The sequence below is a fragment of the Rhinatrema bivittatum genome, chromosome 5 (assembly GCF_901001135.1).
Source record: "Rhinatrema bivittatum chromosome 5, aRhiBiv1.1, whole genome shotgun sequence".
Classification (NCBI taxonomy): Eukaryota; Metazoa; Chordata; class Amphibia; order Gymnophiona; family Rhinatrematidae; genus Rhinatrema; species Rhinatrema bivittatum.
In genome coordinates, this window is record NC_042619.1 from 42219808 (window position 1) to 42247058 (window position 27251).

Genomic DNA, 27251 nt, shown 5'->3' on the forward strand with positions numbered 1-27251 from the left:
GTTAAAAGTTCATCTAGATTTCAGTAAAAAAAAAAAAAAGAGACTTGTCATCTGGTTTATTTCCTTCCTACCTTACTCATCTGAGAAAGTCCAAATCAGTAACAGTTTTATGACTTGTAAAATTACAATTCCAAATTTTTTACTACACTGATTTCAATATATTTTTATTGTCAGATTCTCCTTGTTCTGTTAAATTAAGACCTTCCTTATTTGGAATAAACTGAGAAATTTGTAAATTACATTATTGCAGTGGGATCAGATGCAGTTCTCTGTAGCCTTTTCTATGCTGGAAACCATCAGACCGACCTGTCCACTGTAGCCTCAGTTAGTGCAGCCAAAATTCAGGTAAACAACGAAAAAAAAATGTAATAGTATAGGAATGAAAACCAAAGGCAGCAACAGATATTCAAGAGAATGAAAAGTAGTGAAGAGTGCACGCCAACTAAAGTTACTGGGGGTTAAGAAAAAAACCAAAACAAAACACTGAATGCCAACATTTTATAAATAAAAAAAGCTTTAAATAAGAAGCTGAAAAATTGTTTATAGAATTGGTTTTAATACTCCATGAGCCAAATGTACCAAGAGGTTGCTCCAATTTTGTGTCTATGGGAAAAATGCTTGGTACATCTAGTCCTGTACTTGTTCACTGGGGATTAAAAGCTTAATGTCAAAAATGCTGGTGAAAGGGAGGCCTGTTTTATATACCACTTTTTAGAATTTAAAAATAGCTATAAAAATAATATTGCTACCTACATCTCCAGCCTAAAAAGGCCTCAAGCATGGGTTTAACATCAAGTTCCATTCCAGAAAGGCTGAAGTCTCAACAGGCTTCTGTGGTTTGGCTGTGAAGAAACCAAACCCTGACTCAACAGAACAAATATCTATCTAACTTCTCTCATTTAATTCTGACTCCATTACTTGGCTACAAACCCAAACCGCTAGGGGTAGTGTATGGCACCTAATTATCATCACAGTCAGCCACATTCTACACTGCTACCCACCCACGTATTAAAGGAGTTCTGCTTAGGGCAAGGTGAGTCAAATACATGAACCAGACTCAAATCAATGGTCTGGCTCAGTTCCTAGCCCTCATAAAAAAATAAATAAAAATAAGTCAATAAAATGTTGCTTATTTTAAATGGCTCTCATATCAGGAAGGAACAAGTACTGCGAGTGGCCAGCACCATTACTTCCTGTTAGAAGAACCTGTCCCTGTGAAACAGGGATATCTCCATGTCCCATACAGGAAAAGGAGGTGCCCGAACTAAGCACTAGGAGACTTAGGAGCACAGAGCAGTAAAACAAAAGCAAAAGGTCAAGCACAAGAAGGGAAATGAATGAGGTATTACTTACTGGAGGAAGAGAAGGCATAGGAATGAGAAAAGGAATGCATTGGAGAGACTATCTTAGCTTGTGTAAGTCTTTGGCTTGCCCAACCCTATGTTTATTTAAGAATAAACTCTATACAGAAAAAAAAGAGAAAAAGTATTGTATGAATATAAAAGGAGAATACCCCAACACAGATGACAACATCTCGGTGGCTTTCGACACTGTGAACCACTCCATCCTCCTAAATCGACTATCTGAGATAGGGATAAACAGGAACAGCCCTTAGATGGTTCGACTCCTCTCTCAGTAGTAGAGGATTTAAAGTCAAAGTCAACAACAAAGAGTCCCCTCGCATCAGTTCTTCACTAGGAGTAACCTCAGGGCTCCTCGCTGTCTCCCACCCTCTTCAACATCTACCTCCTTCCCCTCTGCCAACTACTAACAAACCTAAAACTGAAGCACTACCTATACGCCGACGTGCAAATTCTGATCACCATAAGTGTTTTAGTAAGGGATTCAGTTAAGTTCTGGGACAACTGCCTCCAGTCCATCAACCTCCTCCTCTCCAGCCTAAATTTGATACTTAACTCGGCCAAGACGGAACTCCTCCTCATATCACCTGAATACAGCGATACCCTTCAGCTGACCCAACCCAACACTCTAATCATACAAGCAAGAGATCTGGGAGTAATAATTGACAACCATCTGAATTTAAAGAAGTTCAATCACACTACCAAGGACTGCTTCTATAAACTACAGGTGCTAAAAAGACTTAAACCTCTCCTGCACTTTCAAGACTTCAGATCTGTTCTCCAGGCCATTCTGTTCTCCAAGGTAGACTACTGCAACTCCATTCTGCTCGGTCTTCCTGCCTCCTCCACCAAACCCCTTCAGATGCTCCAAAACACGGCCACTAGAATCCTGACAAACACCAACAGAAGAGAGCACATCACACCCATCCTTAGAGATCTGCATTGGCTTCCAATAAGCTTTAGAATCCTTCACAAATCCCTTACCATCATTCATAAAACCATTCACCACCAGGTCCCCATCGACCTGCAACTCCCACTCAGATTCCACACTTCAAGACCTATCAGGGAAGCATAAAAAGATTCCACCAAATTCACCCATCTGACAACCACCAGAGAACGGGCCTTCGACAGTGGGACCAGCCATCTGGAATGCCATCGCTTCCGATCTCAGACAGGAACCTTGTCTGTTGTCATTCAGGAAAAAGCTTAAAACCTGGTTGTTTCAATAAGCCTTCCCCTAACCTATACCTGCATCAGCTATGTCACAGATCACATACTAAGGCCGTCTATGCAATACACGCTATCTCAGACATTGTAATTGCATTGTTATAGTTACTAAGTTACCTTACTTTGTTGTAATTACTGAGTTACCTTTCCACTTCTGGCTTCTTCTCCTCCCTGGTTCCATCACCCCTGTTCACTGTAACTTTTGAATCTTCGTCTATGTTGAGGTTAATGTTATAATATCCCTGTTCCATGTAAACCGATATGATATGATTTGTATCATGAAGGTCGGTATAAAAAAGTATTAAATAAATAAATAAATAAATAAATAAATAGAACAGTCCTTAAAGGCATGCATACAGAGGAATAGGAATGTCATCTGATCCCAATACCATTGCATTTTCATCATTTGCTTCCCTGAACATCCAATATCTTGCAACTTTTGCAAATTACTCAAAACAGGCTACAAAAAAAAAAGATACATGCAGGATATTCTACTTTCTACAAGAGACATTTTTCTGTTACTAATAGTGCAGCACTATATATAGTAAACATAGATAAGTAAAAAAGCATAACTGAATTATTAGCAGAAGCCACAATAGTGTGATAGCAAGAAAGTTCCCTACAAAAATAAGCTTATAGCTAAAATTCATTTATTTAGACATTTTATATACTGTCGGTTCTATGTTTAGATCTCAACAGGAAGAAAGGGAGACATTCATGAAAAATAAGGAACTTAGCAACTACAGCAGCAATGAGGCTGCAGGTCCTGTGGAGGCTATTGGAATTCCTGATTGAAGAAATGCATTTTCAGCAAGAATCAAATGGTAGTGAGGAGGCCTCACAAGAGCCAGTCACACAAAGAAGGGTTAAAGGACAGTAAGTGAATAGGTTTGAAGAGAAAAACAAGCTGAAGATAAAAGGGCCGGATTTTAAAAAAGTTACGCGCACCAGGTCTATTTTCAAAAGGCCCGGCGACGCGCATAAAGCCCCGGGACACGTGCAAGTCCCGGGGCTTTACTAAAGGGGCAGTAAGGGGGCGGGGTCAGAGGCTCCAGGCAGAGTGGCTATTTGCCGCTGTGCTTGGGATTGTGTGCTGGCAATCAACTGGCAGGCGCAAAACGTAAATTAAAAATTTGGGGGGGGGGGGGGATTAGGGGAAGTGGTGGGAAGGTCAGGTTAGTGGGAAGGAAATGGGGAAGGCAGCACGGCTCAGCACGTGCAAGATGCATAATTGTGCACCCCTTGCGCGCGCCAACCCCTGATTTTATAACATGTGTGCGCATGTTATAAAATCAGACGTACATGTGCGCGCTCTGGGTAGCACGTGCACATGTAGGCCGCACACGCTTCTTTTAAAATCTACCCCAAGGTGAATATGAGGGCAAGTTCCAGGAGAGGAAAAAGAAGAAAGAGTTTATACATTACAAGAAATGAAGGTTATGTACAAGTGCACAAAGCTTTGGATTACAATGGAACAAGTTGAATTTAATTTTCAATTTAATAAGGAGCCTGTGGAGAGACTCAAAGGAATAGAAAATGAAACGGATTCATGGTGTTGTGTCCTTCATGACTTGAAAAGAACAAGATGGGAGATAAATTAAAGCTTTGGTTGTGAAGGGAATCAAGAGAGACTGTTAAGTATTAGAGATGTTTTAAATAAACAGATAAAACATGATGAATAAATCTATATTCATTTTGTTTGTAGTCCCCCAAACTGAATGGAATCGTCCCACAAATGAACTGAAAAATGTCTTATTTGTTTACGTTTCCCATTGAAGTCTATGGCCCATTGAAGTGTACTGCTGAAAAAAAAAAAACAATGGGTAACTAAAGCAACCAACTCTTCCCTGTGTGACTTCACAGGCTTGTCAGAGCCGAGGCAAGATAAGTTAGCAAGGAAATGATACAAGACAAAATCACATTGAAGCATCTTTCTAAAGTAGCCTATAGCTGCTTTCTGGATCAAGTGAGGCTGACATCCTCCTACTGAAAGAACATAAGAACATAAGAAAATGCCATACTGGGTCAGACCAAGGGTCCATCAAGCCCAGCATCCTGTTTCCAACTGTGGCCAATCCAGGCCATAAGAACCTGGCAAGCACCCAAAAACTAAGTCTATTCCATGTAACCATTGCTAATGGCAGTGGCTATTCTCTAAGTGAACTTAATAGCAGGTAATGGACTTCTCCTCCAAGAACTTATCCAATCCTTTTTTAAACACAGCTATACTAACTGCACTAACCACATTCTCTGGCAACAAATTCCAGAGTTTAATTGTGCGTTGAGTAAAAAAGAACTTTCTCCAATTAGTTTTAAATGTGCCCCATGCTAACTTCATGGAGTGCCCCCTAGTCTTTCTACTATCCGAAAGAGTAAATAACCGATTCACATCTACCCGTTCTAGACCTCTCATGATTTTAAACACCTCTATCATATCCCCCCTCAGTCGTCTCTTCTCCAAGCTGAAAAGTCCTAACCTCTTTAGTCTTTCCTCATAGGGGAGTTGTTCCATTCCCCTTATCATTTTGGTAGCCCTTCTCTGTACCTTCTCCATCACAATTATATCTTTTTTGAGATGCGGCGACCAGAATTGTACACAGTATTCAAGGTGCGGTCTTCACCATGGAGCAATACAGAGGCATTATGACATTTTCCGTTTTATTCACCATTCCTTTTCTAATAATTCCCAACATTGTTTGCTTTTTTGACTGCCGCAGCACACTGCACCGACGATTTCAATGTGTTATCCACTATGGCACCTAGATCTCTTTCTTGGGTTGTAGCACCTAATATGGAACCCAACATTGTGTAATTATAGCATGGGTTATTTTTCCCTATATGCATCACCTTGCACTTATCCATATTAAATTTCATCTGCCATTTGGATGCCCAATTTTCCAGTCTCACAAGGTCTTCCTGCAATTTATCACAATCTGCTTGTGATTTAACTACTCTGAACAATTTTGTGTCATCTGCAAATTTGATTATCTCACTCGTCGTATTTCTTTCCAGATCATTTATAAATATATTGAACAGTAAGGGTCCCAATACAGATCCCTGAGGCACTCCACTGTCCACTCCCTTCCACTGAGAAAATTGCCCATTTAATCCTACTCTCTGTTTCCTGTCTTTTATCCAGTTTGCAATCCACGAAAGGACATCGCCACCTATCCCATGACTTTTTACTTTTCCTAGAAGCCTCTCATGAGGAACTTTGTCAAACGCCTTCTGAAAATCCAAGTATACTACATCTACCGGTTCACCTTTATCCACATGTTTATTAACTCTTTCAAAAAAGTGAAGCAGATTTGTGAGGCAAGACTTGCCCTGGGTAAAGCCATGCTGACTTTGTTCCATTAAACCATGTCTTTCTATATGTTCTGTGATTTTGATGTTTAGAACACTTTCCACTATTTTGCCTGGCATTGAAGTCAGGCTAACCAGTCTGTAGTTTCCCGGATCGCCCCTGGAGCCCTTTTTAAATATTGGGGTTACATTTGTTATCCTCCAGTCTTCAGGTACAATGGATGATTTTAATGATAAGTTACAAATTTTTACTAATAGGTCTGAAATTTCTCTAGTAGGTTGTTAAGAAAGATTTGTGCTAAGAAGCTTGCTCAGAATTTAACAAAAAAAAGCTTAGCAGCTTTTGGATTTAGCATTGGTAAAAGGCCACTTGATTTTCTCTGTGCTGTAGTGGTCTCACTCATTGTGTCAGAAACAGATGCAGTGCACTGCTACCGATTATGATTTCTCTCTTCATTTGGGGAGGGCCAGGGTGGGAGAAAGTATGGAGATTGCCATTGCAGCGGTGCTAATGATTTTTGTCTGTCTGGATATCAGTGAGGCAAGCAGTGCACACTCAGACAGAAGAGAAGAATCTTACCAGGCTGCCAGTCTTTTTGGTTTTATTAGTGTTTAACAGCTTTTTTGTATGTGTGCTGAGTACATCACACATATACTGTGTGTGTGACAGGCAGTTCTCCATACAGTGAGTGGTACTGTGAGTGGGGGTACAGTTACTGTAGTGATTGGATAGTGATGAGGCAGCTGGTACAGATCCTGAAGCCCACTAAAAGGTGCCATGGAGGATCAGAGTTCCAGAAGAGTTAACCTGGACAGGGTCATCCCTACAGTAAATATTCTAGAGCGGCCACCTCAGAGTAGTGCAAGCAGGAGCAGCACCCTGTCAGCTACAACTTTCTCTCACACCTCAATATATCAAAGCCATATTAGCTGTAAAGAATCATTTCTCCTCACACAGGCCAATGATAAAGCTGGCAAGAGGAACCTTTGGTTCTCCCCAGCAGAAATTTCCATGAAATGCTATCTCACAGAGCCCGAGGACATGGATGCAGATGCACATGCATATTGGGCACATAAGTCTACAGCCTGGCTAGACTTAGCGAAGGTGGATCAACAATATCTCTACTGCCCACAAATTAACGTGCCCAGTGACAGTGTCTTCTCAACGGCAGGGTCATCGTGAGCCCTCATCACTCAAGGCTGGCATCAGAGTTCATGAGAAGATCTAGTCTTTCTGAAAATCAATCTGCCTTTCAGTTTCCAGAATTTCCATGCGAGTGACAAGATGACTGAAAGCAACTTTAAGGTCTTGATGCCACTCTGTCTACCTGCCATGCCCCAGATATTTCACCTTAAGAATCTTCCTGAAACAATGTCTTCCTGCCATGCCCTTGTTATGCCACCTTAGGGGTCTTCCTGCCACATGCTTACTTGCTACCTGAGGGATCTTGTTGCTACTGCTCTACTTACCTGCCTTGCCCCTGATATACCACCTTGGGGGTCATGCTGTTAATATGCCTGTCATATCTATTATGTACCAGCATAGGAGTTTTGGTGCCTCCATCTCGTTTTCTGTTTGGATCTCAGCCTATTTGTTGGTTCTACTGTGGTGTTTTGTCCCCAGAAAAAAAAAATGTGGAAAAAGAAAAAAACATGTTTCTCACCCCACTTCTTATGGTTTTTTGTATTGTTTCAAGGCTTGTCTAGGCCTTTGTGCTGTTTGCTATTCTCCACATTCCATGCCTTGGGGGTTTCGCTCCCTGGTGCTGTTCTATTAATGAACTTGATTCTACTGCATGTAGCAAACATCCAAGCATTTTGCAATTCCCAGCATTCCATGCCTTGGGGATATAGATGCTTCTGTACTGTTTGCAATTCCTCACACTATATGCCTTAGGCGAGGGCAGTTTGTGATGCCCTGTACTGTACACACCTTGGGGGTTTTGATGACTTGGCACAGTTTGCAATTGCCCACATGCTACACCTTGGGAGTCTTGCTGCCTCTCTGGTGATGGGAATCTTGCTACCAATCAGCTTGGCTACCATACACTACACTACAACTTGAGGGGGTCTTGCTGTTATGCCCCTGATGTACCACCTTGGGGGTCTTGTTGCCAAAGAGCCTGATTTCCATACTTCAGAATGTACATCCTTATTTCTGCCGAATATATGCTGCCTTGTTCCCCCTTCATAGTGCTTTAGGATGTTCATGCTACTATTGGTGTCACTTTGCCTCCTTGTGCTCATGCCAAGGTTACTGGTGCCCACTTTTGAAGCTTTTGAATCTCCTTAACACTCTTGCTGCTGCTTTGCTCCTCCAACAGTGCCTTGGAGAACTCTTGCCACTGCTGGTACCCTTTTGCCCCTTTTATGGCTACTCATGCCACTTTTGGTGCCACTTTGCCATGGTCTTGGAGTTCTTTTCCCTCTTCTGATGTTGTCTACTCATTAGTTTCATTAGAAATGATTAGAAAACCTAGTTTTGAAACTCAAAATAGGCTGCATTGCTTCCCCCATTGACTAACAGGAAACAAAAAAAAATGATTTTTTCCCCTGTTTGAAACTAATGAAAGTGACCTACAAAACAAATAAAGAAATCAAAATGAAGATTTTGCCTCGGTACATAACTGAGAAAGACATAAGACTGGCAAAGCAGCAAACATGGACAATGAACCAGTTATCTCTAAACATAGCTGCTAAGATAAATGACCTAGAAACTGGAAGGACAGTGGTGCTGAGCAATGTCAGACAAGCAAGAGGGAGTTCAGATTTTGATATTAAGTTCAAAATAGCTGATTGATATCCATAAGAATATAACAGTGAAAAATCCAAGGCTAGACACAGAAAGGTTGAGATGGAGTGACACAGTCAAGTGTAATTAGTTAAGAGATGGTATTTGAAGCTAACAGATTGAATGAGTTTGCCCAGGTTAAAAAAAAAAAAAAAGGAACCTAGAAAAAAAGCCATGGGGACTTCAGAACAGCAGAAAGGGGAAGGGCTGTTCAAACAAACTGATCTAGTGAGAGAATATTTAAATGAGGAGAACCAAGAGAAGAGTGCTCAAGGGTCTAAAAAAAAAAGTGTGGGGTGTTGGGCTATAAACTGTAGTCAAAGACAGCAAATAGGTATGATCTTCCTTATTTATCTTAATGCAGTGTTTTAAAAATAACATTCATGCTAGTATTACTATCAAACAAGAAGCCAAAACACAAGCATCCAGCTTAGATCAATAAAACGTAATTATAAGCCCAGGTGGGTCCATTTTTGGATTTCATTCTGAAGAGCCACAGACTCATCCAGATTTAGAATGCTAATTTTACATTAGTTACTATATATTTTAGCAAACTGTTGTTTACAAAAATGTATGTGACTCATGCATAAGCGATAGACTCTGTTAGGATTTTCCTAGAACGAGGTACAGTATTTCCTTGCATACTTTTCTCTGAAGGTTTATAAAAATAAATTATAAACCTTCTAATAGCACACATAGCAAATGAGTCAAAGCGCTACAATGAAAGATTTACCCAAGTTAGAAAGATGTAATAGATTACAAGAACGTTCTACATTAAGTAACAAATGCTGCAAAATGCAGCTGCCCGCATTATCACAGACACAAGCCGCCATGATCACATCACTCCAGCTCTTCAGTCTTTGCACTGGCTACCTGTGGCTTACAGGATAATTTATAAATCTATGTCGCTGATACACAAAGCCATTCAAAACAGAGAAATGCTCTGGTTTACAGATCAACTACAATTCAGAACGTCTTCCCGCCCAACGAGATTCCAGAATTTAGCCAAACTAAATATCCCAGCACCCAATCTGACTAAACTCTCTAGTACAAAAGAACGATCTTTCATCATTGCTGGATCAACAATATGGAACACCATGCCCTCTGAATTATGCCAGGAACTCTGTCACAAAAGATTTAAACAAAACCTTAAAACCTGGCTATTTAAAAAAGCCTACTATCAATGATCTGAATCCTCAACTACTCTTCCTAACTGCCACAATCTCTCATATATTGCTTATATTCTATTAATACAAAGTTATATACTGTATTGTTTTTGTTTAGTTACCTTGTTATATTGTAAAGCGCAATGCTGAATTACTGTCTGAATGTAAACCGAGGTGATGTTATTTACGTACCCCGGTATAGAAAAATCTATAAATAAATAAATAAATAACTTAGGAACAACATGGGAAGAAAGGAGGGAGTCAAGAGAAGGATGGCCTCAGTAGATTTGCAACTCTTCTTTGCCCCTCACCTGTGAAGCAAAAGAGAGGCACCGTTCAGCTGGTGCCATTTTGAATTTTGCTAGCAGAAGCGATTGGGCATTGGCGAGAAGATGGGGATGGGGGCTAATTTTATCTATGTCTAATTGCTGGGCAGAGTTTGGGATGCAGGGAGCCATGATGATCAGCAGCCAATCATGCCATTCTACCCAGTTATTTTATGATTTTACTTGTAAACCGGATTGATTTGTATTGCATACAGGAATTCCGGTATATAAAAGAATTAAAATAAATAAATAAATAAATGATAAGATTTTCTATTAGTGGAGCTAAAAAAAAAAGACAAAACAAAACACACTGAAGGGAGTGAAGAAGCGGAGTCGGAGGCGAGGAAAATCAGCAAATGGTAACAGAGTAAACATTTAAAGGAGTTTGAAAATGAATAGAGAAAGAAGAAAAAATAAACAGTTGCTCAAAGGCAGGAGGTAGTCAAGGGCTTTGTCAAACTGGGATGACAAAAGAATGTTTGAAAGCAAACAATAACGAGCCTGAGGGCAAGATTAGATTGAAGAAGAGGGTGAGAAAATAGAAAGCCAGCCCAGCATATTTTACTTCGCCAATTTCTTTTGAGACTTGGGACTTCTCTAACGGGGGGGGGGGGGGGGTCTAAGCACTAAAATTGTGTTAATGCTTGTGCTATTTAATGCACTTGTCCAAGTTAGCCTGCAAGGCCTCACACAAAAAAATAAAATGAGCTGCATTGTGTGCAAATACAATACGTGCAAAGCAACTCATTAATATTAAAATGTATTACCGCAAACCGCATTAAGCCACATGATTAGTGGTATCCCACCGGCTAACAAAAAAACCGAACTATATATCAGGAGGTGCATGTAGTTAAATTTATGTCAAATCATCAGCAGGCCAATGTCCAGGGTCCAACCTTCACAGCATAAAAGAATGACCGTCTGAGGCCCAATAAACCCCCCCAAGAGAGAAAAAAGGGTCCCCTGCAGCCTCATGCACCCCTCCCCCACCCAAGTGACCCAAGGGCCTGCTGTGGCTCAATGCCCACCCTGTGCAAGAATAAAAGGCCCGCTGTACCTCGATTAAGTGAAAAAGGGCCTTGCTGCAGCCTGAAAAATCCCCCCAGACCTCTTCCTCCTCCCAGCCTGTACCCCCAGACTCACAGTTTCAAAAAAAGGGTTCCCTACTACTGCTTATTTCTAAAGCACTACTAGACATTCCCTGTGCTGTACACAAAAGAGACAGCTCCTGCCACAGAGAGCTTACAATCTAGTCAAGACAAAAATATAAGACAAACAGACTTTGGGAAGACTTCCCTTCCCCTGCTTTACCCTCACTCCACAGGCATGTACTCTATTTCAATTTTATGTTTCAGTTCTCATTCCTTGTTTTTGTTTTATTATGGATGTCTTCCGTACACTACAGGGAGCAAGTATGTGGAACCTGCAGGTTAGAAGTCCTAAACAAATAAATGCAATGCTCCATAGGAGTTCTTGGCAGAACTGATGTTTCTGGTTTGCGCTCATTTTCAACAGGATGACTGATCAATTGCTATTTTCATCTTAGATCAAGAATCTAAGGGTTATTTTAGACCCCACTCTTTCCTTGTGCCCAGTCAAAAAAAAACAAACACCCCCCCCAAAAAAAAAACAGTAAAAGAATGCTTTCTAGAAAATTAAGGCCATAATGTAAATGTAAGTTAAAACCTTTACTGGCTCCAAGTGATTTTTTGTTCCATTTTACAAGCTTTAGGACAGACTCATCTTGATTAATTTAATGCCATTTATATTGGGCTACCTATTAACTGGAGGTCAATGTACAGATCACATACTTCCTGTTTTGTACTCTCTTCATGGGCTTCCGGTTCAGTGATGAATATATTTTAAAATCTTACCTCTTATACATAAAGCCTTAAATAGCAATAACCCAATTAGTGCAGCATTAAAAATCTGCAGACTGCCACGTGCCTCAAAATCAGCTGGTTGCAATTCGCTCCATATTCCGCCACGATGTTCACTGCGTTTAGCTGAAACACGAGCAAGAAGTTTTGCAGTGGCAGCTCCAACTTTATGGAATTCTCTTTTAGAGAAATTAAGATCTGAGATTTGTATAGGTGCATTCATAAACAGTTAGATATTCTGGTGCCAGTATTCACAGAGTTGTCATGTTTAGAAGGCTGTTTATAGGCTTCTTGAATATGGGATGTTAAGGTACAAAACTGGGGGGAGGGAAGGTTTTACATCTGCTTTTAGTGAAGGCAAAATTGGGCAAGAACTGAGACACACAGATTTCAAAGCTCAATTCACACCAGTTATTTTAAGATCCTACTCAACACACCTCCCTCTGGGAATGTCTTCCCCCAAGCCAGTTAATAGTTTGCCACGGTGGAATCCAGAGAATACTTTTGGTCAGATTGAAAAGGGGAAATTTTCAGCCGGTCAGCTTACCCAGTTAAATGGCTTTGAATATTGCTTGCTCCAAGTTTTGAGAAGTACATGTGGATGTCTGTAGGGAACATTGACCCCCCCCCCACACTGCCCATTGCCCACTTCCACTGCCATTTCCATTTATATCTATACATCGGAGCATAAAGATGCAGAACAGGGAGTGTCTGAGATTTTGTTACATCTCTAACTTAGGTAACTGTATAAGTGCAGATTTTAAAATGTCTAACTTCTGTGCAACTGATGACAGGCTCTACCAACTGTTTAAGTGAAAGATTACTGCAGCTCTTTCCTATGCAATTTTTTTTTTTTTTTTACTTGCATTAGTCTTTTTTTTTTTTTTTTTTTTATAAGCAGCACTATTTTTTTGTTTTTATCTCATCCACAAGCAATTTAGACTCACTGTTTCCTCTAGTAAAGTATTACTTTGAGATGCTTTATAATAGGTGATGGTCTACTGCAATGGTTAGTAGAGATGTGCTTCGGGTAAAAATTTTGTGTCGGGCTTCGTTTCGGGGCCCCCCTGTGGGAATTTCATTTTACCAGTGGTTCAGGAATTTTTTTTTCGGGGGCCCCAATTTTCGGGTTAGCGCGCACTAACTCAAAAATGAATTTTTTCTGAAATTTCGGAAAAAATGCAATCGTTTTTTGGTTCTCCCGAACCATTCCGAATTAGGCAATTTCGTTGACATTGCCTAATTCGGGAAAAATTATTGCACATCCCTAATGGTTAACTAGTTTATTGTGTGCATTATAGTTAATGTTTTTATTTCTATAATAATGTTTTAGTTTGATTATTTTATTATGTTTGTGCAATTATTGGATGCTATATGTATTTATGTAAACCGCATTGTATAAATGTATTTGATTTTTTTAAATAAATAAAATAATGCCGAGCTGAACTTAATTTTCTAGAATGTTCTAAAGTAATCAAGGTCCCCTGTAAAGGATGGGTGCAGATATTGTGTGTCTAAAGCAGACATGCCTATCTAAGGAAGAAAATTATATTCCATCTGGGCGGAGAGGATTTTCCTCATCCTGTGAATGCAAGAGATGTGACATTACCCCATTAGTAATTTTTTTTTAAATTTAGCTTTACCTTATTCCCTTTCATTGGTAATTCAAGATGAGCTACATTCAGATATAAAAGTTATTTCCCTGTCCCCAGAGGGCTTACAGTGTTTGTATATGAGACAACAGAGGCTGAAATGATTTGCCCAAAGTCATGAGGAGCGGCAGCAGGATTCAAACCCTGGCTTGCATGCTTCTCAGCATCACCGGGTCACTCCTAAGCTCTTTTCCAGGTTCAATAGATGCCACCAGAGACACCTTGATTTATAAGTAGGGCCTACCCAACTAGTTCTTGAACTCATGCAGACCTATCTCACTCCTCAATACCGATGGTAAAATCCTAATTAAACTTTTTGTTGATAGACTTAACAAGGTGAGAAGAAACTTAAAATGTAGACATCAGAAAGCCTTTATCCCATGCAGACAGTCTGGAATTATTCCATCAGCTCAGCTGAAGAACAATCACTTGGCTCTGTTATCACTGAATTCTAAAAAAAAGTCACTGACCAGGTTAAGTAGCCTTTTGTATGTGATAACTGGAGAATGCTGGCAATTTTGATTCAAAGTTTCTAAACCTTATAATCTATAGCTATAAAAATGAATACAAAAAGAAACATGGTTTCATTATTGATCAATGACCGAAAATCAGATTCTTTTGCCCAGACATATGGGCATCTCTCAAGAAAGTTCCCCATCACCTTTATTTCTCCTATCCTAGTCAAGCTTATCCTGAAAATCAGGAATCTCAAGGGTGCTGTGGTTTCAGTACGCAACACTGAATAGTCCTGTCTACACATGAGGTTCTGCTGTTTCTCTTTGTTTTCCACATCTCTAACCACAACAATACAGACAGAACATGAATTTGATCTCAAGTTATAAATTAAACTGCCTGAAATCTGAGATCATGCCCATTATTCTTACCATTCAGTGGTAAAAGATTTAAGGGCTGATGCAATATTTGAGCATAGAAAACAGGCTCTCAATGTTGAGCGCTCGTTTTCCCTAACGTGCGCCCGGGAGAGGTGGCTGGGCAATATTTAAACAAGGGGGTCGCGCTAAAAAGGAGGCGCTAGGGAAAACTGCGTGTCCCTAGCGCTTCCTCGGCATCGGGCACACAGGAGAAGTGGCTGTCAGTGCGGGTTGGGAAAACAGATTCTCAATACCGGGCTGGCGTAAAATTTGCCGCATTGCAACGGCTGCGCAGGAATTTTTTTGCATTGCGAGTATTTGCTAATAGCCTCATCTACATGGGATAAGCGTTATTAGCTACGCGGTGATTTGGACACACATTTTGGACGCGCTAATCTCTGTATTGCATCAGGGGTCACGGACGCACGTCCAAAACACGCATCCAATCACGTGTTAAGCCATGTACTCGCCACGGCGCACAATATTGCATTGGCTCCTTAAGGTGTACTTTCCTGTTTATATAGGACAACAAATAAATCACAACTCCTGATAATAAATTATATAAACGAAATTTTTAACATTTATGATAGTTATAGGAATAGCAAGTAAAGGAAAACCTTGTTTCTGAACTGATTAGGAACTTAAATACAACAAAACTGGATTGACTGCCTAGATTAATATCCTCAAGACATAGCAATGAATAAGTTAGCCTGTGATCTAATATGAGCTAAAAAAAAAAAAAAAGCCTTCTTTAAACCACCCCCACTAGCCCAGAAAATTTGCAACTTTCTCCCCTCCCCCCTCCATTTTTGCACACCCCCCCCCCCCACCTTACAAAGACAGCATACCAGGCAGTTTTATAAGCTTATAAGTCTTGCCTCACAAATCTGCTTCACTTTTTTGAAGGAGTTAATAAACATGTGAATAAAGGTGAACCGGTAGATATAGTATACTTGGATTTTCAGAAGGCGTTTGACAAAGTTCCTCATGAGAGGCTTCTATGAAAACTAAAAAGTCATGGGATAGGAGGCGATGTCCTTTCGTGGATTACAAACTGGTTAAAAGACAGGAAACAGAGAGTAGGATTAAATGGACAATTTTCTCAGTGGAAGGGAGTGGACAGTGGAGTGCCTCAGGGATCTGTACTGGGACCCATACTTTTCAATCTACTAGATAAAGGAGCCCTGACCGAAGTGCCACAAATGCGCAGTAGAGAGCAGCTCTACCGCGCATGCGCAGGCGAGCACGTCGGTCAGAGCGGAGCGTGCCTGAAAAAAAATAAATGGCGCTGAGAGGAGCAGTAGCGGCGGCGAGGAGAGGCAGCGGCGCGCGCGAGGGAAGGAACCCGCCCCCCCCCCCCGGAGATCTTCCGTCTGCACCATCCGAGGGAAGGGGTTGTGGATGAGCTGAAAGGGGAGGGAGGAGAGAGTGAGGGGAGGGGGAGGGGGAGGGGGAGGGGAGAAGGTTTAAAGTATGCACAATATCCGGTTTCATGTGTACTTTTACACACAGACTACCTACGTTGATTTTCAAAGTGTGATTTACATAGAAACATATAGAAACATAGAAATGACGGCAGAAGAAGACCAAATGGCCCATCTAGTCTGCCCAGCAAGCTTCACACATATTTTCTCTCATACTTATCTGTTTCTCTTAGCTCTTGGTTCTATTTCCCTTCCACCCCCACCTTTAATGTAGAGAGCAGTGATGGAGCTGCATCCAAGTGAAATATCTAGCTTGATTCGTTAGGGGTAGTAGCCGCCGCAATAAGCAAGCTGCACCCATGCTTATTTGTTTTACCCAGACTATGTTATTAGCCCTTATTGGTTGTTTTTCTTCTCCCCTGCCGTTGAAGCAGGGAGCTATGCTGGATATGCGTGACATATAAGTCTTCTCCCATGCCGTTGAAGCAGAGAGCCATGCTGGATGTGCATCGAAATTGAAGTATCAGGCACATTTGGTTTGGGGTAGTAACCGCCGTAACAAGCCAGCTACTCCCCTGCTTTGTGAGTGCGAACCCTCTTTTCTTCTCCCCTGCCGTTGAAGCAGAGAGCTCTGCTGGATGTGTGAAGTATCAGTTTTTCTTCTCCCCTGCCGTTGAATCAGAGAACTTTGCTGTATATGCATTGAAAGTGAAGTATCAGGCTTATTTGATTTGGCTTATTTTGATAAGTATCAATAATATAATAAAAATAATATAATAATAATATAATAAATAATATAATAATAATAAAATAAAATAAAATAATAATATAATAAAAATAATATAATAAAAATAAGTATCAGGCTTATTTGATTTGTGATATGTTCATAACACAGTTTATGTGCATAAAGCACTTTAAAAAGCAGCCTTTAAAGATTTTATCCCTACACAACTGATCTGTTGATATTGTTATAGCTAATTTGATTTCTGATGCATCTCTAATCAATCATTTCTGCATATCTGACCAGTCACTCCCTGATTTTTTTTTTTTTTTAAGTCAAGTAAAGCAGTACAGACTGGGATTATCGGACAGCGGAGAGCTGGCAAACCAAGTCTGCAATGTTGGCTTCAGGAAGACAGGGTAGAGGTTAGTGTGCTGGAATGTTTTACAGCTGGTGACCCCTTGCTCTCTCTGCCCATCCCACCCCCACAAAAAAAAAAAATAAAAAATGTAAATAATTAATAACTTCTATATGCTGAAAATGGCAAGCAATCCATCTATGTTACAGATGTGTGTTCATGTCAATTACACAAAATTTTAACAAATTAAAAATCTACAGAAAATATATAATAGTTTAATGCTGAAAAATGTCAAATCCCAATAACTATATTGAAAACGTCTCGTAGAATTCTATATTTTAATAAGAAATAAAACCTGTTACAGGAAACAGCAACAAAATAACAAATGTGCTTTTTACGTACATAATAGCTATACACATTTTAATTGTATTGTACATATGACTGATAGCCGCAATACCTGGAAATAATGAAAGGGAAGGGATGGTCTACAAAGTGGGACTCTGGCAGTAGGGATAGCTGAGACGGGAGAAGATGCAGTGGGGTGCAGGACTCCCACTCCTGTTTATATGCTAAAATTGTTGAGATTTCTTCATATTTATGCATTATCGTACCCTGCTTTGTGAGCATGGTTTGGAAAGGCAGGTAACAGATTGTATAAATAAAATCACACTTCATAACTGCAGCTATTGTATGGTGGAAACAGTATTAAAAAAAACAAACCCTCAGCACTGTAAATTCTTTCCACAGCTGACATCAGATAACACCAATGTGCACCATCCAACAAGATCATTCAATCATTTGATATTGTCCTATAAAAGGACAGCTCAGGTCTTTTACATTCCATTTTTCATGTGCAGCAAATGAGCGTGAAAACAAGAACAACAAAGTCCTTTGATTTTAGCCAGTAAACTGAAAAGTGTCACGGTGCGGCCCACACACACACACACAGGCTCAAAGGTCACATTTGTAAGAAGTGACATCACTAGAGGGCTGCTTTAAATCACGCTACTTGGGCGCAGTAAAGGAAAACGATGCAATGCAGAGACCATTACACTCCTGCAATCCTGTGAAGGTCGCCAGCAAGAACACTGGCCCTTTTGAATCTACAAAGGCACTTTGCTTTTTGAAACAAACTCAATTTTGCTCATGAAAATAAACTGTCAAAATTGATTCAAATGCTTTGAGACAACAGAGAGAGAGAGAGAGAGAGAGAGAGAGAGGACTGGGGTGGTGGTGTGGGGGGGGGGGGGGTGGGTGAGGGAAAAGAGCCAAGTCCAAAAATGACAAAGAAGACAAAGTTACACAGACCATTTCAAAACAAAGATACTCTGTTCCCCGATTCTAGAAAAGTATTAGAAAACCTCCCTCACCATACTATTACAAAGAAAACAAATCAAGCATCTTGCTTGGCCCAGCTTTTCTTGCCTACCACAGAAAGACGTATGTTAAACACAAAAGGGCACTCACCGGGGCCTTCTGAAGGCAAGACCGTACTGCTGACAGGCCAGCCCAACCGTGGGGGTATAAACTATGGGCATGAATCGCTCTATGTCCGAGGTCAACACACGATAAAACAGCTTCTCGTTTCTGTCTTGCAAAGTCATCAGGATAATATACCTAAAAGAAAAGAAAAAGCATAAAGTAAAACAAGAGTGCTTGGAATAACTCAGGGTTAGTCTAGAACAGTGATGGCAAACTCCTGTCCTCGACTATCAAACAGGCCAGGTTTTCAGGATATCCACAATGAATATGCATGAGATAGATTTGCACTCAATGAAGGCAGTGCACAATTAAACTCTGGAATTTGTTGCCAGAGGATGTGGTTAGTGCAGTTAGTGTAGCTGGGTTTAAAAAAGGTTTGGATAAGTTCTTGGATGAGAAGTCCATTACCTGCTATTAATCAAGTTGACTTAGAAAATAGCCACTGCTATTTCTGGCATCAGTAGCATGGACTTAGTTTTTGGGTATTTGCCAGGTACTTGTAGCCTGGATTGGCCACTACTGGAAACAGGATGCTGGGCTTGATGGACCTTTGGTCTGAGCCAGTATTAGGGATGTGCAATCGTTTTTCCCGAATTAGGCACTGTCAATGAAATTGCCTAATTCGGAATGATTCAGGAGAACCGAAAAACAATTTCATTTTTTCCGAAATTTTGGAAAAAATTCGTTTTTGAGTTAGTGCGCGCACGCTAACCCCCGATAGTGCATGCACCGAAAATCACTTCAGTCTGATAACATAGAAGTATAATAAAAAGCTAACGATGTGGAGACCCAACTCCTCGAGGAGACAGGTGGGTCTCGTTAGGACTGACATCCTGCTGTCCTGTTACAGGTAAGCAACTCTGCTTTCTCAGAGGACAAGCAAAATGGCAGTCCTCACACATGGATGAATCCTTAGAGGCGGCCCCTTAACAAAAAAAGGGGGGACAACTAGTGTCAATGGGCTCCACCAACTGTGTTTTGTTGCCAATACACCATATGGTTGTGCCAATTCCAGTTGATGAGAAGTTAGTGCTATGATGGCTCTGAGATTTTTCTGGTCTTCGTTTGCCAGAGTTAGCAGTATATGCGGCATTTACCTGGTTCTGTTTGATGCCACACAAGCTATTATCTTTATTTTTCTTCCATTTGGCAATGGTTCATGTTGATCTTGAACTTGTTGGGGACTCCCGAAGCCCCAGTGGTCCTGCAAGAGGTCTTCAGGTTCCGGTTTGGTGGGATAGTTCACTGCAAGGAGCCTGGCCACGAGTGGACTATGTTGGGATTTAGAATCTTAATTGGGTATATCATGGGGGGCAACCAAGTATGTGTGTTCATGGTTTTGATGGTTGAGAGCATGTTTTTGGTCATCTGATGTGACTCAATATTGTTTATGGCTGTTCAAGTGGGAAATACTGAAGTGTAGGGGCTGGGGTCTGTGCTGGGGTACCTCCATGTCTTGACTATAATTATTTCTCTGCTAAGTTGAAACAGCTTATTGGGTATCATGATTAACATGAACATCTGTACGATAAACATTAATGGCCTACAATCTCCCATAAAATGGAAAAAGTTGTTGACTGACCTGCACAAGTTTAAAATATCTGTGGCTTTTTTGCAGGAAACTCACTTGGATGACAAGTAGCATGAGAAGCTTAAGCATGAGTGGATGTGACATAGCTATTTGTCCTTTACTTTAAGTCATTGGTGTGTAGCTACCCTGATTCACAAAAATGTACATTTTGAATGTGAAAAGATCTTATCAGTTCTGAATGGGAGGTAATATTATGGTTGTGGGTGTATTGTAGGGTATGAAAGTTGCTCTGGCTAATATTTCTGCTTCTAACTTTTTCAATAGCATATGGATTAAATTATCACACTGGGAAGGTTATTCCATAATACTCAGAGGAGACTTTAATGTTCCACATAATCCTCTAGTGGACTGTAAACCCTCAAAAACACCTAAAAAAAAATCATTCGGAATTGGGTATTGGTTATCTCTGCAGGGCACTTCAGTTGATTGATGTTTAGAGAACACTACATTCAGAGGATACAGAATTTACATTTTTCTCCCACATTTATAATCTCTACATGCATATAGATTATATATCAATAGATTATTAAATACATTTTCAGCTAGCTCATAGCTATATAATCTATGTACCATTTTCTGATCACTCATTGGTGGTCATCACCTTAGTTTTGAATAAGGGTGATCATAGCCCAAGACAGTGGAGAATGCTCCCATGGCCGTTCCATGATAAAGTTTTTGCCTCGTATTTCAGAGATTGTTGGAAAGAAAATGTTGAATTTAATTATTCTACTGAAGTGGATCCAATATTATTTTGGAGTGCTGCTAAGGCGGTATGAAGGGGCCATATCTTGGTGTACCAGGTTAATAGAAGGAAAAGAGTGCTAAAGATCTAGACTTAACAAAAAAGATAGCTGCATTAAAACACATTTATATACAGGAGATGATGTGCATATCATCATGGCTAGGCTCTAGCGAACTCTGCTTGCAGTGAACTATCCCACCAATCCAGAACCTGAAGACCTCTCGCAGGACCGCTGGGCTCCGGGAGTCGCCAATAAGTTCAAAGATCAACACGAACCATTGCCAAATGGAAGAAAAATAAAGATAATAGCCTGTGTGGCATCAAACAGAACCAGGTAAATGCCACATATACTGTTAACTCTGGCAAACAAACAAACAGACTTCAGAAAAATCTCAGCAAGAGTCATCACAGCACTAACTTCTCATCAACTGGAATTGGCAATGAAGATTAGCACCAATGCAAATACTTTTCTGGCTAATGAACCCAAGTCTGCCAGGTAAGCCAGAGAGAGTCCACAAATGCTTGTACTTCATCTTTAGAGAGAAACACTTGAGTTTCCCCTCGACAGAAAAATGCGCAATTGTGCCTGGTACTGCAGGGAGAACTTAATTCCTTTGATAAATTACGCTGAGCAGTAAGGTTTCATCCCTTTTCTTGCCACCAACACTTTAACAGAAAAATCTGGAAAGATAAGAATCTTGCTATTATCCACTAGGAGCTCTTTACTCTTCTGATACGCCTCAAAGATTTTCATCTTATCCATAAAATTCAAATATTTTGCAATTACTTGCCTGGGTCTTTGTGAGTCAGACAGCACAGGCCCTAAATGATGACCACACTCTACCAAGATCTGGTGATCCATGCCCGCCACACCCAGAGACTTCAGCAGCCATATCTTTACATCAACGGATAAGGGCCTCACCCTGCAAAGACTTTGGTACTCCCATTATACAAATGTTGTTACGCCTGCTGCAATTTTCTAAGTCTAGCTTGGTTTCTAATTCCTGGTAGCTTTTCCTAAGACGACTCAGCTCCCCTTCCATAGTGTCAAGGCACTCCTTTTGCTGTTAAACTAACATCCAGTGAAGCAAGGGATTGCTGATTGTTTTCAAATTTTTCATGTACTTCATCCAACGATAACTGTAATTTCTGCAGCTGGTCATTCAATGCAGCCAAAATGGCCTGTGTTAACTCACCCACCAATGCCTTCAACATAGTGTTCGGTTGAACAGATGTTTCAGGTGCCATTTTCTGATCTTTGAGGACAAACTTTTCTGATATTGCTCTCTTGTCTACTCATCTCCACAGTTTCTCCAAAATCAGAATTTCTAATGTAAGCTTATAGTTCTCACCGATAGCAATATTGAACTCAGGTTCCCAAAAATAGGCGCAAGTTTGATATAAATGCTTAGCAACTCCTGAGGAGCTCAGAGCTGTGATGTCCACTCAGCTCAGCTTCACCGACAGAAATCAGAGTCACCCAGTTGTCTTTGGAATCAGAAGTACCTGGAATAGAATCCCCACCCACTTTGCCCTGGTGGAATGGATTAGACTGCCCTGGCCATTAAGGAGGAGGATTTGATGGGACATCCAATAAGTTTAATCTGTACTCCCTTCATGCAATGTTGAAGACCCATACATCCGAGGTTACATTGGGCCACTGGCTTGCATAGGAGCTACACCCTGACCCTGACAGGGAGGTCCTCTAACACAGGTACTGGGATGTTGGCTACGCTCTCTCCAGTCCAGTCAAAACCCCAGCTCTGGAATTGACTCTGATGCTGTCCAGGGCCATCTATGAGGAGCCAGGTATGACTGGAACCAAGACAGCAGAAGATAGTGTCTCTTCTGGTGGAAGAAAGACTTCCAAGGACATGATCTCTGAGTCCTCCTAGATGAGAAGGCTGGGTCATGAGTGCTTGCAGAGAGCTGCTGGAGCGTCGTACAGCATATATCTTTGTCACTGCATCCTTCCCTTGATCTCTGAAGAGATTCTCTCCTGTACATGGCACGTCAGCAAGCCATTCCTGAATCTCTGGACAGAGGTCAGAGGCCTGCAGCCAGGCAAGTCTGTGTGCTTTAATCCCTGTGGCAGAGACCCTCAATGCTGCTTTGAAAAAAATCATAGGTCGAACGAATCCTCTATTTTTCACACCCCAGACCCTTATTCATCAGTGACTGGAGGATGTTGCACTGCTGCTGAGGAAGCAGCTCTGCCATCTCTTACACCTGCTTCAGGATGTCCTGCATGTACTGGCCCATGAAGAGCTGGTTGGCCGCTATGTGGGCTATGAGCATAGCTCCCTGAAAAACCTTCCTCCCAAAAGTATCCATGGTCCTCGGCTCCTTCCCAGGGGACCAAGAAAAGTAGGTCCGAGTATGCTTGGCCTTCTTAAGAGAGGATTCAACCACTACCGATTGGTGTGGCAGTTGGAATATGTCGAATCCAAAAGCCTTCTAGCCAAGGTGCACTGCATCCACCTTTTTATTGATGGAAGCCACTGTGAGGGGGTTCTCCCACATCCCCAGCAATAACTCCATAAGGATGTCGTGCACTGGGACTGCCACGGTCACTTTAGGAGGTTCATGTACTGAAGGATATCCAGCATCTTGTGCCAGGTATCCTCCTCCATCTGCAATTTAAATGGGATGGCCTCAGCAATCAACATGACAAATCCTGCAGAGGAGGGGTTTCCAGAAGAGACTTCATTCGACCCCTTTCCTCTGGCTGGCAGAAGGAACCTCCATCTTATGCCTCGTCTTCTGAACCATCAGAGGAGCCTCTCCCCACGCTAAGGGATAGAGAGATTCCTCCTCACTGTCACCGATAGGGGATGCATCCTGAAGAGCTAGGTCCTCAGCCAGCGGTACAGTGACCACAGCGACTGGCCAGCTGGGCCTGGACCCCGAAGCATCCCCGCCTTCAGTGAAGCTTCTTCTTCCAAGGAACTGGGGATGACCACTGAACTGGCAGGCTGCAGCTCCGATGCCCCAGCAGGCACAGACAGAGATGGCAGTGTTGGCAAAACACTGAGTGCCTGCACAAAGTCAAGCAGCAGCTCAGGGATCAACAGTGCTGGTCCCGGTGCCATCTGTGCTCGAACACAGAGATCTTGCTGTGCCTTCTCCACAGCAAACTGCACTTGTTTCTCCAGCTCCTCCTTGAAGATTGCTGATGCCAACACAGACAGAGCCAGGAAGAATGATAAAATCCTCTTCAGAACTAAGAGGATCAGTGGCTGCCAACTGGACCAATGGAGGCCATGGTGAGCCCCTGGGAACCGTAGAGGGTCCTCACCACAGGGTCGCATCGAGATTTTCTCAGCAAAAGACAGAGCATCCCCATGCCCAGCACTGTGCCAATGCTTCTTTCGCTTCCCTCAATGCTCAGCATGGTCCTTCCCTGGTGCAGAGACCGATGAAGAGGAACCAGATTCGGTTTTCAGCCTGGAGGAGCTAGGCAATGGCCTGACTCCGGAGTCCCTGGGTTTCATCAATGCTGACAAAGCTGGTGGACCTGCCGATTTCGATGGCTCAGTGGCCATTGGTGTGGCTCAGTGTTCCCTCAACGTTGATGTCTCTGATGCTGATGGATCAGACTTCTGGTGTTTCATCTTCTCCAGATGGGCCCAACATCTTTTAGCGGTCCTCTGAGTACTTTTGTGGCTACCCCAGTAGTTATATGATGGCCCCAAGCAGAGGACACATTTATCATTGAGGGCACCACTGGAATCCCTTGGACATGGTATCACAAAATAAAAGGGTCGCAAGATCAAAACTGATGGCAGTGGTCGTCGGGCACCGAACGTACCGCCGCTCAGGAGATTCGAACGAGAGAGGAAACTTAGTGGAGATGCTGAAAAAGCCTACCTAGGGCTGATTTTAAGGGTAACAGAGGGACCCTATATTAAAGAGGCGCAATCCTACTGGTACCTTCAGCAAAAAAATGCTCAAGAAAAATAGTTAGAAACAAATGGACTCACAAACGCAACCACCAGGCTTCTGCAGAAAAAGAAAGAATGAAGGGACCCTGAGTGGACGTGTGGTATGATGCATACTTTTGACCAACTCCAGTTGTAAAAGCAGTATATAAACATTTTTAAATAAATAAATGCATGCTCGGAGAGTGAGTCAAAGTTCTAGAAACGTTGACATAAGTTTTCTGTACTGGGCTCCATTGGATGATGTCACCCATGTGTTAGGATTGTCATCCTGTTTGTCCTCTGAGAAAATAGAATTGCGGAATATAAGATTTGTTAAATAATTACATTTAAAACATTGTTTTTCTGGGCAATCTGTTTCAACACGACATGGTTTTCAGGAACCAATTGTGTCTAAGTCTGTGGACTTTATTAGCCCTTTTAATTACTAGCATAAAATATCTGGATAATTGTAAACTGTAACCTACTTACTGTATTTCACTGATCACTGTACCCGGTACTCAACATAATTTCCAATTTTGTTGTAACATGCTAAAAAGTATGATATAAATAAGCGATGATGATGATAATGACAGCAAGGGTGTCTGGACTGATGATATACTGATTCATTACCCAGATTGTATAAATTGTTGATAGACTGGGCTTTTATTATGATTACAGGTAATGAGGCATTACCTGAGGGGGGCTGTAGAGGGTGTTGTGAAAGCTATTACACAGACATTTAATTTTAAGGAATTAATTGGGAAGTTGTATATTGATTAAAGAGAGGTTAATGGTTGTTGCAAGAAGAGGTATTATTTTGTTTACATGGGATAGTTTTTTGTTGGTGTTTTTTTAAGGGAATGGATGTACCTACTGATTGGGTGAGCATGCTTGTATTGTAGGAACATAGAAAATGTATATTTTATTATGTATTGCTAATTTGTATTAGGGTTGGGATGATGAGGAAGTTGAATACTGCACTGAGATATATACAGGAAAGTTTTATGACATTAATTTTATTACACTTTGCTTTGAGGTCACATGATTTACATTTGATTTATTCACTTTTAAAATGGAGTGCTTGCAAGATTGTCTGCAAAAGATGTACAAAGAAGCACAAAATCTACTTAGATTCATAATAGTCAGTAACTTGAATAGAAGCAACTTATAAAAGTAAAAAAAAAAAAAAAAAAAAAAAAAAAGTAAAACAAAAAACAGAAACATTAATGATCTTGTTCACAGACAACTGTATTATTTATAAACAGATATTTCCTAGTGTTGTTGCTTTGACTTTCTTACTCAATGAGTCTGCAATCCAGTTTCCAGAACAGTCGTAAGTTTTAAGCTTTACTCCAGTCTTGAATCAAGTCAATCTGCTTTGAAATGCACAGAGAAAACTAAATGAGGATTGTACTATACAGAGAAAATAGTTTTACATACTTATCTAGGTCATTTGATTTGGCCTCAAAGTTTTTGATGACACGGAGAACTTGAACATCTTGACTCAAGAAGCAGGGAGGGAGTAGGCCATGGATACCAAGTTGCAATCTTTCCTCAAGTGTAAATGCCATCCCCTACAAAAATAAAGAACATTCAGCTGCCAGAATGCAATTTCTTCTTGCTTTTACAGTAGACTGTGCTCACTCTTGTAAAGAGGCTATTAAATAAAAAATAACAGACGTCAAGGTCTTGCTATTTCTACTTAAAAATGTCCATACATAGAAACATAACAGCAGAAAATGACCATATGGCAGATTTGGCCTGCCCATCCACACCAACTCTACAATCCCTTCTACTCCCTCAGAGATCCCCTGTGCTTATCACATGCTTTCTTGAATTCAGACACTGTTCTTGTCTCTACCACCTTCTCTGTAAATAGATATTTCCTTAGATTATTCCTTTCACCCTCATCCCATGACTTCAATTCCAGAGCTTCCTCACTGTTGAAAGAGGCCTGCCTCCTATGCATCAATACTTTGGAGATATTTAATAGTCTCCATCATATCTCTCCTATCCCACTGTTCCTCTAGAGCAGAGCTTTCCAAAGTGTGTGTCGCGACACTTTAAGATCGGCAGGGCTGTAGTGGAGCTCATGTCACCACGGCCCGAAGAAAAAGGTCACATCTAAACGTGCAGATGCTCCTCCTCCTTCATGCCTGCGCAGGCCCGGAAGAAAAATGTTGCCGGAGCCGCGCGGGCAGGAAGGAGGAGGAGTATCAGCCATGTGCAGAAGAGGAGCAGCGTTGTTGCAGCGGGCTGAGAAGAGGAGGCGGCCCGGTAGCAGGGCCACCACTGCCGCGGATCGGCTGGAGAAGATCAGGGCCGCCGCAGAGCCCATCCTGCAGCGACCCGTGAAGAGGAGGCCCAGAGACAAGAGAGAGGCCGAGGGCCTGTAGAGTGGTGTATGAGATGAGTTGAGAGACTGTGTG

General features: G+C 41.4%; 1 protein-coding gene across 1 annotated transcript in view; it reads right to left on the minus strand.

Moving 5' to 3' along the window:
* ME3 (malic enzyme 3) overlaps positions 1–27251 on the minus strand; it is a 289196-nt gene that overhangs the window by 178351 nt on the left and 83594 nt on the right. The window contains exons 3-4 of the mRNA XM_029602267.1: positions 26263–26396; positions 18552–18701 (exon numbers count right to left, since the gene is read on the minus strand). Coding sequence (XP_029458127.1) covers positions 18552–18701; positions 26263–26396 — 284 coding nt within the window. The remainder of the gene's footprint in view (positions 1–18551; positions 18702–26262; positions 26397–27251) is intronic.